General features: G+C 38.3%; 1 protein-coding gene across 1 annotated transcript; it reads right to left on the reverse strand.

The window, feature by feature from the left end:
* Positions 1-1,871: 1,871 nt before the first annotated feature.
* Positions 1,872-13,366, reverse strand: LOC111585920 (zinc finger protein 845-like). The gene is made up of 7 exons (XM_055014659.1): positions 13,072-13,366; positions 11,691-12,014; positions 9,574-10,822; positions 9,025-9,042; positions 5,244-5,289; positions 4,985-5,177; positions 1,872-4,629 (listed from the first exon to the last, which is right to left on the reverse strand). Exons 1-7 carry the CDS (start codon positions 13,241-13,243, stop codon positions 2,834-2,836), a joined length of 3,798 nt encoding a protein of 1,265 aa, XP_054870634.1. The 5' UTR covers positions 13,244-13,366; the 3' UTR covers positions 1,872-2,833.
* Positions 13,367-13,878: the final 512 nt, after the last annotated feature.

The following is a 13,878-nucleotide window of genomic DNA, read 5'->3' on the forward strand; positions in this document are numbered from 1 at the left end:
ATCACAATACAGTCATAGTTTCATAAGTAGTGTTAGAGCCTTGGTCTTCTCTATGTTGCTCATCTCTTGCAGGTCTCTGGCTGGGCGGAGCCTACAATTATCTAACCTGGTACACCTGATCAGTGCACCTGCTGAGCCAGAACTCTCCCTCTCCTTTCTTACACCCATCCATCCATGCTCTTTTTTGTGTTACATTGGTTAGTTTTGCACTGACAACATGCACTACACATTGACCACTGCCATCACACCACCACTGATGCTGACTACCACACCTCATCATCATGCTTTTCTTTATGAATCATCTTTTGATTACCTCTCTGTGCATCTCCTCTTTTGTTGTGGCCTAAGAGTCAGTCGTAACAACTTGGGGTCTCGTCCATTATTAGGTGTGACCTAGTGTTTGCTATGCTTCTTTCTCTTAGGGAAGTTTTGTATTAAAAAAATCCCTAATATGCATTTATTTATTAAATAAGAATAAATTGTATTTATAAAATTTAATGAATTCCACTTCAATCCCAGTATTGTCTTTAGTTGCAAATATTATTTTGATGAGTTAGGTTGGTGTAATGTAATGGATTCAACTTAATATTGTGCATAATTTCATTACACACAACATCTCACTTCAAATCCCTGTGCTGATTTAAAACTAAATTCAAGTTGTAGTAACTGAAGAGAATTGACTCAAACTTAATTTTTCTTCATCTTGAGTCAAATTTTCAAGTCCCCTCTTCTACCTTCTTGCCATGTCTGGACATTTTCAGGTGGTTAAGATTGTGCAGTGGACCTGGGGGCTGAATGACTGCAAAGGTGAGTATAATGTATTCTACAAATAAATTAAACTATTTAGCTGAGCTGGAGAAAGTTGCTTTTAAATTTGTAGTCCAACTTAAATTTGTGTTGTTTTTGCTTTCAGGATTTTAATGACATGTTGAAATACACAACTGCAGTTCAAAATAAAAAAAGATAGATTCAATTAATTGATTTCTTAAAAGCTGTGACATGAAAAATAACATGAAAAACCAAAAACTACTGATGGAAATCTAATTGGAGCATGTAAAATTTTAAAATATTTGTCAACTTTACAATTAGGGTATTTAAGTCGGTAACACAAAAAAATCCTTCTGAATAATGTGGAAAAACTAGTTGGAACAGTTTCATTCTTATGAGTGATCAACTGAAAGATCTGTGCTAATGCTACCAGCTACAAATAAGTGGTAATTAAAAATAATCTTGGTTGATGAGGGAAAGCTAATTCCACCAGCTCATTGTAGCTGGCTGGCGAAACACAATTTTATTAGTTGTCAAAACGTAAAAACCTTCATAGTGTTTTGTATGAGATGCAGCTGCAGCTTTTCATGAGCAGTGTTTACTTTTAAAGTTTGTATCCTGCTGGATTTAGGTGCTAAATTCATGAGCTTCTCTTCAGGATATGGTCATGTTGATACAGGGTTTGGGGGGAAATGTGGCTGAAAAATAGCTTAAATCATAATTATATTCATATGTATGTTTCAAACACGTTTATTCATATACATTTCGCATTCACTCATATGTAGTGGCAAATGTATGCACATCAATAATGCTGCCTATAACTGACCCGTCTTTTACTTGTTTACAGCAAGAATTTGAAGACATGTGATCTCATTTTTGTCAACATTTTGATTTTGAAACCATCATATGTTGAATATATTATAAAGACACTGATACACTCAGCAACGCTGTACTTTAACAACTTCAGAAAATACAGAGATAAAAAGGATTTTGTGACAAACAGAAAAATCTGTCAGTGACCAGAAAACACAAATACAAGCAAAGCAAATGATTTGATTGCTGTGGCTGAAAATTCTTCACATATTCAAACAGCGAAGTCAAAGCAATGTGTCATCAGTGTTTTATTAACAATCTAGAGAGAAGTTAATCGTAGCAAAACAACTGAGGGAAATAAACAATCTGTGTTTCTGTACAGGTCCAGATATACTACACTATAAACAATGATACAGCTGATGTCATTAGTACAGCACTCAGTGTGTATCACAGCGATATCATCTGATCTGAGCAAACTTTTCTGAAGGAACCCAAAGCCTCTGAATGCAAAACTTTACTATTAAACTGTTTTATAAAAGGTGCAGCTATAAACATGATGAAATCGTTTGCATATCTTTTTAAAAAGGATGTCATGTGTTCCTGCAGCTCGTTAATCCAGTCAGATCTGTTGCTTCCAGATGTTACTGCAAAGGAAATTGGTTTTATTTTCTCTTAATACAAATATTTAGTTTTTTGGGGGTTTTTTTGTTACATAAAACCACCACAGAAATACATCAGATTTTAACAAGATGAATAAGATAGCAGCCAATTTATGCACATACGAGCTTAACATTTTCCAAAATTCTTAACTGGAAAAAAAATTACATGGTGTTCAAACTCGTGTTCATTACATCAAATCAGGTAGTAACATCTTCCTGATCTCTTAAGCAGAGATTGATAACAGACGTTAAATTAATTATAAAGTCTTTCATCTAAGGATGAGGCATCTCAAACTGTATTCCTTTTGCAAATGGAATGTGCTTCTGTAAGAGTCAAATCAGACTCAAAAAGATTTACAGCTTCCAATTGATTGTACAGTCTGACACGGATAGAAACCAGATTTTATTAGATCCATCTCTTACAGTGTTGCATGCAATAAACTCACAGGATCATTGTTGAAGTGATCTAAAGGCACTTTGAAGCAGAAAGATCTACTTTTAACATGAATGGATGTTGTTCCCCCAGGTGTTACAGGACTAAGATGTCTGATCTGTACCAACACTTTAGTGACTTATCAGTGCTGATGCACATTTCAATCTTTCTCCACAGGTGTTGCAGCCGCATTTGTGTGAGTCCTCATATGACGCAACAAATGACCATGTTTTGTGAAAGTTTTGCCGCATGTTTCACAAGAATGAGGCTTCTCACCTGTATGAGTTCTTATGTGGGCAGTCAAATTACCACTTTCCCTGAATTTTTTACCACATATTTTACAAGAATATGGTTTCTCACCTGTGTGAATTCTCATGTGGTGCAATAAATTTCCACTCTGACTGAAATTTTTCCCACAAGTTTTGCAAGAATATGGTTTCTCACCTGTATGAGTTCTCATGTGGCGCGACAAGTTAGAACTTAGACTGAAATTTTTCCCACATGTTTCACAAGAAAACGGCTTCTCACCTGTGTGCGTTGTCATGTGAACCAACAACAGACCATGCTGGCTGAAACTTTTCTCACATAATTCACAAGAATACGGCTTCTCACCTGTGTGAGTTCTCATGTGGCGCAACAAACTACAACTTAGACTGAAACTCTTCCCACATGTTTCACAAGAATACGGCTTCTCGCCAGTGTGAGTTCTCATGTGGACTAACATAAGACAGCGCTGACTGAAACTTTTCCCACAGGTTTCACAAGAATACGGCTTCTCACCTGTGTAAGTTCTCATGTGGTGCAACAAACTATCACTTCGATTGAAAGTTTTTCCACATGTTTCACAAGAATACGGCTTCTCACCTGTGTGTGTTCTCATGTGGGCCAATAAATGACTTCTTTGACTGAAATTTTTTCCACATGTTTCACAGGAGTATGGCTTCTCACCTGTGTGTGTTCTCATATGGGCCAACAAATGACTTTTTTGACTGAAATTTTTCCCACAAGTTTCACAAGGATGTGGCTTCTCACCCGTGTGAGTTGTTATGTGACTTTTAAGCGTTGAAGTATATTTAAATCTTTCCCCGCAGATGTTGCAGGGATAAGGTTTCTCACCAGTGTGGGTCCTCATGTGGACAGTCAAATTACCACTTGCACTGAAATTCTTCCCACATGTTTCACACGAATACAGTTTCTCACCTGTGTGAATTGTCATGTGGACTTTCAGGGATTTACTATAACTGAAACTTTTCCCACATAGTTTGCAAACATATGGTTTCTCACCTGTATGGACTCTGTAATGCTTCTTCATTTGGTACTTATCTTTAAAGATTTTTCCACAAATACCACATTTTACAGACTTCATCCCTGTGTCAGTATCACACTGGCTCTCAGCTATATTAAAGTTGTGAGAGGCAAACTGCTCACTGTTGGATTCTGGTTCACTGTGGTCAGTTTCCTCATAAGGAGGCATCACCAGAAAGGAATCATTCTCCAGCTTCAGTACAATCTGCTCTCCCTCCTCACTGATGCAGATTTCCTCCTGCTCATCTTTAATCTGTGGAGCCTCTGGGTCCTCCTGGTCCAGACTGCTGCACTGTTCCTCGTGTTCATCTTTGATACATACAGGGTGTAGGTCCTCCTGGTCCAGATTGGTCCAGAATTCTTCCTGTTCCTCCTTCATCTGTGGAGAGTCTTGGTCTTCTTGTTCTAGATTGGCACAGAGACCTAACTGTTCCTCTTTCATCTGTGGAGACTCTGGGTCATCCTCCTCCAGACTGGTACAGAGCTCTTCCTGTTCCACTTTAATCTGTGTAGTATCTGAGTCCTCCTGTTCCTCTTTAATCTGTGGAGACTCTGGGTCCTCCTGGTCCAGACTGGATTCTTTCTTCTGGTTACAGAACTGCTGCTCAGCAAACACCTCCTCCCTTTGACAGACACGTGGCTGAAAGAGGTCTGAAGGGACAAAGATACACAAGAATAAAGTTACCTTTTCTGAAAAAATGTATTGCATCTTAACCCTCTGAGTCCTAAACTGTTTCTGGATGGTTTTTTTTGCCTCGGTCACATCACACGGTCACAGTTTTATATAAAAACTGACCAATTTGTGTTTTTGAAAAATATCAATTTCGTTTTGAAAATTAAGCCAGCAACATGCTTCAGAAAACATATCTGTGAAATGTGAGCAGAGGACAGAAGTGGTACAAACATTACCTAATAACCTATTGCAGATGTGTTAAAAGCTTCCGTAGAACTCATACATGAGTCATGTTTATTAGGTTGTTCAATAAGACCATTCTACTTTACATACCTATTGTGTGTGACGTCATTTTGGGTTTCCAGATGATATCCAGCAGTCTGCACCGATTATCAATCTCTTCTTTTGTCCTGAATGGTGTTTTCTCTATAAAAAATTCTCTGTGTAATTCTTCACATTTGGATTTGCACTGAAACAGCAAATTTGGTACATGCTGCTGTCTGTCAAGACTGGTGCAGAGTTCCTCCTATTCCTTGTTATTCTGGGTGTTCAGGGTCCTCCTGGTCTGGACTGGAGTTTTTCTCCTAGTTACACAGCTGCCGCTAGGGGAGATCCTTTGTACTGTTATTGTTGGAGGTCTACAGAGACAAAGAGACACAAAGAAAAAGGATACTAATGTGATCATAGAAAACACACACACACACACATCGATCCATCTCCTTCCGTTTATCCAGAGTCAGGTCATGGTGGCAACAGCCTAAGCAGGGCATTCCTTATAGTAACATTTTCCAATTCCGCCTGGGGGATCTTGAGACATTCACAGGCCAGATGAGATATGTAATCCCTTTAGAGTTCTGTGCCAACCCTGGGGTCTCCTCACAGTAAAAGTCTAAAGCAGTGCTTCTAAAAGAGGCATGATGGGTGGTCATGGATGACTGGGAGGACAAGGTCCATCTACGTGGAACTAATTAGTAGAACTGTTGTTTTAATGTCGGCCTGGCTTTCGTGGCGCACAACAATACTCAAACTGCGCTGTGAAGGTAACCGTCCCCAATTCACTCTGCTCCAACTATGGTGATAAGCTGTCAGCAGCTGCAGAGAATGGAGAGATATTTGACCAGGATGAAAAGGAAAATAAAGTAGGAGACAAACAACATACAACCTCCTGACACTAAGAAGATGGAACAGTAGACAGTAATTCAGAGTAACTATCAGCCGATTGGTTTTGTATCTTTAACAAATTGACTCTTGTATGTTGTTCCAGTCCAGTTCACAAAAAGTGAGGAATTCAGCCTTTTACGGGACAGAATGTCCGCACTTTTGGTTGAAATGGGAAGATTTTGTTGCATAAGTAAACTACTGTTCCTTGCATCGGTCCCTGGTGGGGAGTTTGTTGGGGTTTTTTTGGGGGGGTTTTAATTTGCTACTTGACATGTATGACGGTTTTCTGGCAGTTTGGCCACATGAGGAAAAAGATGTTGTTGCACACATTTCAAAAGGAACATCAATATATGTATTGTTACGTGATGAACATTCATGCACAGGTTGATAACATAGTTAGTCTAAGGACTAACTATGAAGCTTTATCCAGCATCACAAAATGTTTTCCACATAAATCCAGGTGTTCTTTTGGGCTCCGGTGGCTGCGTCCCTGTTCACTATTCAGCACACTGATCTTTCGTAAAACAAAATCTTTTCCTCCTGCATTTTATGGAACGTACAGCATCCTGCTTCACAACTTTCAGGACTTAAACTGACCAGTTTGACAGCAAGACGTCAACCTTCCTGCATTTTTAACCAGCCTCAATGAATGGTTGATGAGAGACCGAGTACCCCGGATGAAGGAAACTACCCGGATGAATCCACTGCTCCATAAACTGGTCAGTAATCAGTTTTTGGTACAACGCCTGCATACAGCTTTCTTCCGTTCCACCAGTCTTTGTTCACCATTATTGTAGTTTACTGAGAAGCCGTAGCTCCCAAACGCTGGTCTTTGTAATTAACTCGTTAAAGTTCGTTCCGTGCAGTTACACGTACCGATAAACCCCCAATAGTCACCCCATTCACACCATCAGAGTTTTACATACCTGTTGTTTGTAACGGTATTTCTTGTTTCCAGGTGATTTCCTGCGCTGACGATCGATCTCCTCCTCGTACTAGAAAGTCGTTTGTTCAAATTCTGTGAATATTTCTTCGGTTAGTCGCTCGTTGATCAACTCTCTCTGATTCTGAACTGAACATATTATTAGCTTAGCTGCTAAAATATTGATTTCAAACCCGACAATACAACCATCTTTAAGAACTTCCACTCATCACTAGAGCTGAAGCTGCGACGCCTATTCAGTGTTTATTTCCGCCCGGTGTCGTCACACTGTGAAGGTCCGGGTAGAAACAGAGACTGAAAGTCATGTTCCACCTTCTTCATCTTTTTCCATCTCCCTCTGAATATATGTTAAAAATCAGCTGTTTCCAGCTAGAATAGTCATTTACCACATTAACAATGTCTAGACTGTATTTCTGTTTTTTTTTATTTATATATATATATATATTTATATATATATATATATATATATATATATATATATATATATATATATATATATATATATATATATATATATATATATATATATATATATATATATATATATATATATATATATATATATATATATATATATATATATATATATATATATATGGGGGTTTTCTTCAGAGAACCTGGACAAAACCCACACATACACAGGCAGAACATGCAAACTCCATACAGAAAGATCCCAGGAAGGCCAGAGATCTTCTAGCTGCAATGCAAAAATGCTGACCACCACACCACTGTGCATCTTTTATTTATGTATGTTTGTGTTGTGTTGCTCTTGTGATTACTGCTTCAGCTGCATTGTGTTTTATTTCAATTCAGGAGTTCTTAGATTAATACTGTAAGCAATACCTGTCAGTAATCATCAATAGCAATCATCTGAACTATGGGAATCAAAGTTTATTTCTATAACCTTTTACAACATCCCAAAGGGTGACTAAAGTGCTTCACAGTGAAAAACAACAGAATAACTTAAAAACAATACAGTAACTTAAAACAGGACAAACAATCACACTCACACCTGGACCCCAGTGGCAAAGAGGGCAGTTTTAATCAAAAGGACCATATATATGCTATTCTACTATGAACCATTAATGTCTCCTTACTTTGTACCATCAGAGGTATAATGGGACATGTTAATTCCATTTCCTGCACGATTCTGCACCAAAAACCACAAATTATGAAAATAGTGAAAATGTTGTGTTACTCTCACTTCATTTTCTCTTGAATAAAAACATCATAAGTCACCCAAGTTTCATTGTTTCTGTCATATTTGTATCTACAGATGACACACATTTTAAGAAAATAAATATATAAAGTCATTTATATTGTAGGAGAACCCCTGTGGGTAGTTAATCAAAGGAGTAAATCCTGCAAATCTCTCTCTCCATATTGAGAGAATATGGACAGGTACAGAAATGTGAAACAGATGAAATGCTACTGGGGTCCAGTTGGACCCCAAGTGTACAGATTAATAGGTTTGCCACGTGTACTGATGAGGGTTAAGTATGTCACAAAAAGGTAAATGGATTTATCTTTGATTCTTTGAGACATCTCAGCTTCACCTAAGAGGTGTTTCCAGTTCTAACTGACTGAAAGGGATTCCCAGGGATTTCCCAGATATTAATTCTCACCCCTTCTAACCACTTCTCAAGGCTTATAAACAACAAGGTGTTAATGGTGGTGAAACTGATCTTAAGACTGACCCACACCATTTAAAGACTCTCTCCTCAAGCTCTACTGCCACCGACCGAAATCCAGTTCACCTTCACAGCTTCTCATCACAGAATATTAAGAGAAAGTAGAAAGATCTTTCAAACATGACAGAGGAGTTTCATGTGCAGATCTCGTCTGCTGCAGTGACAGACTGCTGTATACTGCGCTCTGCAGCCTACAGCGACAGGAAACAAAGAACGTTTGAGGAAAAGATAGCAGAATTCTCCACAAAATCCACTAGAGGGAGACAAACTGTTACACGTCTACAGTTTGTTGGGATTCAGTCTGGATTCTTAGCTTTAATGATTAAGGACAAGAAGAAAGAATCAACAGAATATCTCGAGAGTACAATAATTGAAAATCTTTACTTGAAGCAATGTACTTCTGTTTACACTGACTATGTTCCCCAGTTACTGTCTAAATGTAATAAAGTGTGGTACTGGTGAAAACTAATCTCTTTACCTTAAACAGGGACAGCAACATTGTCTAGTGTAGACTTAGATGATAAAAATGACTTAAACATGTTGATATTTGATTTAATACCAGACGAACAAAAAAATACATGAGTGGAGACATAACACTAGAACAAGTGGAGCGATTTAATTGTTGAGAGTCATTAGCCAAGTCAGATCTGTTGCTTTGCGATGTTACTGCCAAGGAAACTAGTTTTATGTCTTTTATTTACAAACAATCACCACAGAAATGCATCAGATTTTAATGAAACTGTTGATGAACAGGACTGAAATAAATTTTTATTTTTCATAATACTTAAGCAAGAAAAAATTTGATGGATGTTCAAACTCATGTTCAATATATTAAATAAGGTAGAAGCATCGCCTCCTCTCAACTACAGCAGAGATTGATAATGAATATAACATTAATTATGTCTTTTCTTGTATGTATGGGACAATTTCAGTTGTGTTTCTTTTGCAAATACAATGTGCTTCTCTAAGAGTACACCACGTAACCTCAAACTGATTCTGCAGTCTGACACAAATGGAAACCACAACTTATTAGATCCATCTCAGGCTGAAATCTGAAAGATCTACTTTTAACTTGAATTAATTCCTACATGTTTAATCAAGCTTTGTTCTGACAAATGTTTCAGGACTACAGTGTCTCATCCGTATGAGATCTCATGTGACTTTTCAGGGTTGACACGTATTTAAATCTTTCCCCACAGGTGATACAATGGTATGGCATTTCTCCTGTGTGAGTTCTCATGTGGCGTAATAAATGGCCATGTTTAATGAAAGTTTTGCCGCATGTTTCACAAGAGTACGGCTTCTCACCTGTGTGAGTTCTCATGTGGGCAGTCAAATTACCACTTTCGCTAAAACTTTTCTCACATATTTCACAAGAATATGGCTTCTCACCTGTGTGAATTCTCATGTGGTGCAATAAATTACCACTCTGACTGAAACTTTTCCCGCAGGTTTCGCAAGAATACGGTTTCTCACCTGTATGAGTTCTCATGTGGCGAGACAAATTACAATTTAGGCTGAAACTTTTTCCACATGTTTCACAAGAATACGGCTTCTCACCTGTGTGAGTTGTCATGTGGACCAACAAAAGACCATGCTGGCTGAATTTTTTACCACATATTTCACAAGAATAGGGCTTCTCACCTGTGTGAATTCTCATGTGGTGCCACAAATTACCACTCTGACTGAAATTTTTCCCACAAGTTTTGCAAGAATACGGTTTCTCACCTGTATGAGTTCTCATGTGGCGCGACAAATTACAACTTAGACTAAAATGTTTTCCACATGTTTCACAAGAATACGGCTTCTCACCTGTGTGAATTGTCATGTGGGCTTTCAGAGATTTACTATAACCAAAACTTTCCCCACATATTTTACAGACATATGGTTTCTCACCTGTGTGGATTCTGTAATGTTTCTTCAGTTGGTACTTATCTTTAAAAGGTTTTTCGCAAAAATCACATTTTACAGACTTTTTCTCTGCCTCAGTATCACATGGATTCTCTGTCATGGAAGAATAGTTTAAGCTGTTACTGTTATTGTTGTTTGGCATTAGTTCTGCATTTTTAGTTGAGCCTGAGTCTACTTCCTGATCTGAGCTCTCTATGGGTGAATTCCGAAAGAGAAGCTGGTCACTATGTGGTTCTGGTTCACTGTGATCACTGTCCTCGTAAGCAGAAGTCACTGTATAGGTATCAGTCTCCAGCTTCACTACAAGGACATCTCCATCCAGACTGGTGCGCAGTTCCTCCTGTTCCTCTTTAATCTGTGGTGGCTCTGGGTTCTCCTCATCCAGACAGGAATTCTTCTCCTGGTTATCGAGCTGCTGCTCAGCGAGAACCCCCTCTTTCTGACAGACATGTTGCTGTAAGAGGTCTGGAGGGACAAAGGGAAACATGAAAACGTTACCTTTTAGGAACCCCCTCATTCCCAAACAGCTTGCGGTTGTTCATTTACTTTGGTCACATTTTTACTCACAGTGGGTTCATTTTGCATGGCAGTATAAAGTCCTTAGTAGTAGAAGTAGACAGAACAGAAAAATGTATTTTGTAAATCGGGGAACAGCATAATGTCATGAATCCTAAAAAAGGAAGATTCAATTTCTTTAATGATTAATTTTACAAAAACTGAAAAAATCAAACAACATCTATATGTACTTCTATCAACAAGTGATTGAGGGTCTAATCACATCTGGGGAAATGGACATTGAGATGGTGACGTCTCGTAAGCACTTGGGTGTTCACCTGAATAATAATACCATCACACTTTACAAAAAAAGACTGAGCAAAGTCTATCTGCTGAGAAGATTCAGGTCTTCTGGAGTACCGGTAGTGGTCCAGAGGTTCTTTTCTTGACTGTGGTGGTATCAGCTATCCTGACTGGACTGACAGCTGCTTTCCTGACAAGGTCAGCAGTCAGGAAGAGATGTAACAAGCTGGTAAAGAAAACCACTTCTCTACTGGGATGCCCCCTCAAACCAGCGGCGGTAGTGGGAGATGAAAGGATGATGCTAAGCTATCGTTCATGATGAACATGTTCCCCCTCTGCAGGACACTCTGACAGTACAGATCAAACCTGTGCATTATCAATATTTTGTACATTTGAAGTACTCTGTACATGTACAACATACAATAATGCTATCTATTAGTTTCTCCAGAAAACAAACAGAATGTAGTGCTCAGATTAGTGCGACATGATTAATGAACATTAGTTAGTTCAATCAGACCAATGTGGTTTTAAATACCTGTTGTGTGTAACGTAGTTCTGGGATTCCAGATGTTATCCAGCAGTCTGCGCTGACGATAAATCTGTTCCTCGTACTGGTTAATTGTTTTTTCAAAGACACTGAATATTTCTTCAGAGAATTCTTCACATTTGGACTTGCACTGAATCAGCTTCAAGATATGGGTTTCCTGATTTGGTACAAGCTGCTGTCCGTCCAGACTGTGGAGTTCCTCTTGTTCCTGTTTAATCTGTGGATGTTCTGGGTTTTCTTGGTCCAGACTGGAGTTACAGCGATGGTGCTCAGAGAGAACCTCGTCTGCAGACACGTGTTGCTGTAGGAAGTCTGGAAGGATGAAGGGACACAAGGAAAAGGTTACTCATGACATCTGTAGAAATCACACATCCATCCGCTTATCCAGAGTCAGGTTGTGGTTGGATCAGCAGCGCATTCCAGACGGTTCTCTCCCTTGCAACATTTTCCAGAAACGGTGACTACCACACAATGAAGACGACATGAATTTGTAAAATCAGTGACAGCCGCCTAACAAATGACGAATTTCAAATCGGAATCACAGTTTGAAAGAGAAATACTAACAAATCCAAAAAGGCTGAAATTCAGAACATAGGCTGATTGGCCACCAAATAATGACAAGAATGCTGATAGTCAGTTTTATTGAGTTTGAACAGAATGAAACTTTAAGGTGCAGTTTGTACCCACTAATCTGGATGGTGCAGTTCAACAAATGATCCATCATGTTTAAAAAACTATTACACAATGAATGAACTAATACCTGACTTTAAAAAAATCACTAATAAAATTACAATCAGTCATAAAAAATTTCTCTCCTAATTACTCATCCTACTTATTGCCACAGCAGTTCAATGTTTGCTTCTAGTCGCAACCTAAAACAGATGGATTGTTCAGTACTAGTTTTATTTACCATGAGGGTTGTACAGTGTGAGCATGTTGTTCAGAAATCTCTTTAAATTTCCTTACATCTGATGGTGGAACGAATTCAATAGTGGATTTATTCTGGATAAAACGTTAAAATCCCACAACTGAGTTCTAATTCTGGACAGAATTCACAGACTGCCTGCTGTTTACATCTGAGGCATTAGTCAGGTTCAGAGCAGCCCCGGCCTTTATTCCCAGCTATAATCTTGTTTTTCTATGTTTGCACTGATCTCTTCGTTCGTTAATTTTCTTATGTATTTAATGCAAAGTGTGTTTAATGCTAAATTCTTTTTAAAGTGATTCGTGAATGAACGTTGTTTCAGTCTGAACAATAACCGCATCTGTAATTTCTGACTGTGCAGCTAAAACTAAATGTAACTCAGAGTTTTGATCAGGATCCTACATGAGTCTCATTCATCACTTGGTTCATCTCAGTTCTACAAACCTGTTGTGTGTAACTTTATCTCAGGTTTCCAGATGTTATCCAGCAGTCTGCGCTGACGATCGATCTCTTCCTCGTACTGAACGATGGTTTTCTCAAACTCTGTGAATATTTCTTCAGCAGCAGCAGTTAGTCGCTGGTTGATCAACTCTCTCAGATTCTGGACTGAACTCATCTTTACTTCATTTGATCAAATATTCATCTGAGATGAGACAAAACAACCTTCCTCCAGCTCAGTCCACACATCAGGAAAACTGACGCTGCTGGAGTCCATTCTATTCTTTACTTCCGCCTGGTGTCACACTGTAAAGCGCCGGCAGAAACACTGAGTTAAATCCACCTTTTCGTCTTTTTTCCATCTCTCTGATCTCTGGCCGTTTCTAGAATGAATATTAATTCAGGATTTATCAAAAAAAAATTTAATAAATAAACAATGATCAGAATCTGAAAAACAAGGCTACATAGACAAAACGGGATACACGAACACATAAAATAAGTGCACGTCTGTTTAAAATGTATATAAAGAACAATTTGTTTACATTTCAGTTGTTAGCCTGTTGAGTTTTGTTTAAATTTTGAAAAACTTATCCTATCCACTGTACTGGAAATCATTCACCAATTTGCTGTTCAGAGGGAACCTTTGGATGCGTTCAGTTTTTCATATAAAATATTATAATTTTACAACCTGAACTCTTAAGTTAGCAGGTTTCATTTGTTTTATGTACATAAAATTGTAGGATTTGGACTTAAAATTTAAACTTGTTTGGTAATTAGGTGGTTGTGGTTGTTTTGAGTCTCTTTTAAGTCCCT

The sequence above is a fragment of the Amphiprion ocellaris genome, chromosome 10 (assembly GCF_022539595.1).
Source record: "Amphiprion ocellaris isolate individual 3 ecotype Okinawa chromosome 10, ASM2253959v1, whole genome shotgun sequence".
Classification (NCBI taxonomy): Eukaryota; Metazoa; Chordata; class Actinopteri; family Pomacentridae; genus Amphiprion; species Amphiprion ocellaris.

Coding starts and splice junctions, on each gene's coding strand:
- LOC111585920 (XM_055014659.1), bottom strand. CDS start 13,243: ATGAGTTCAGTCCAGAATCTGAGAGAGTTGATCAACCAGCGACTAACT. Junction 10,823..11,690: donor AACTACGTTACACACAACAG/GTATTTAAAACC, acceptor TTGTCCCTCCAG/ACCTCTTACAGCAACATGTC. Junction 5,178..5,243: donor TCTCCCCTAGCGGCAGCTGT/GTAACTAGGAGA, acceptor AACAAGGAATAG/GAGGAACTCTGCACCAGTCT.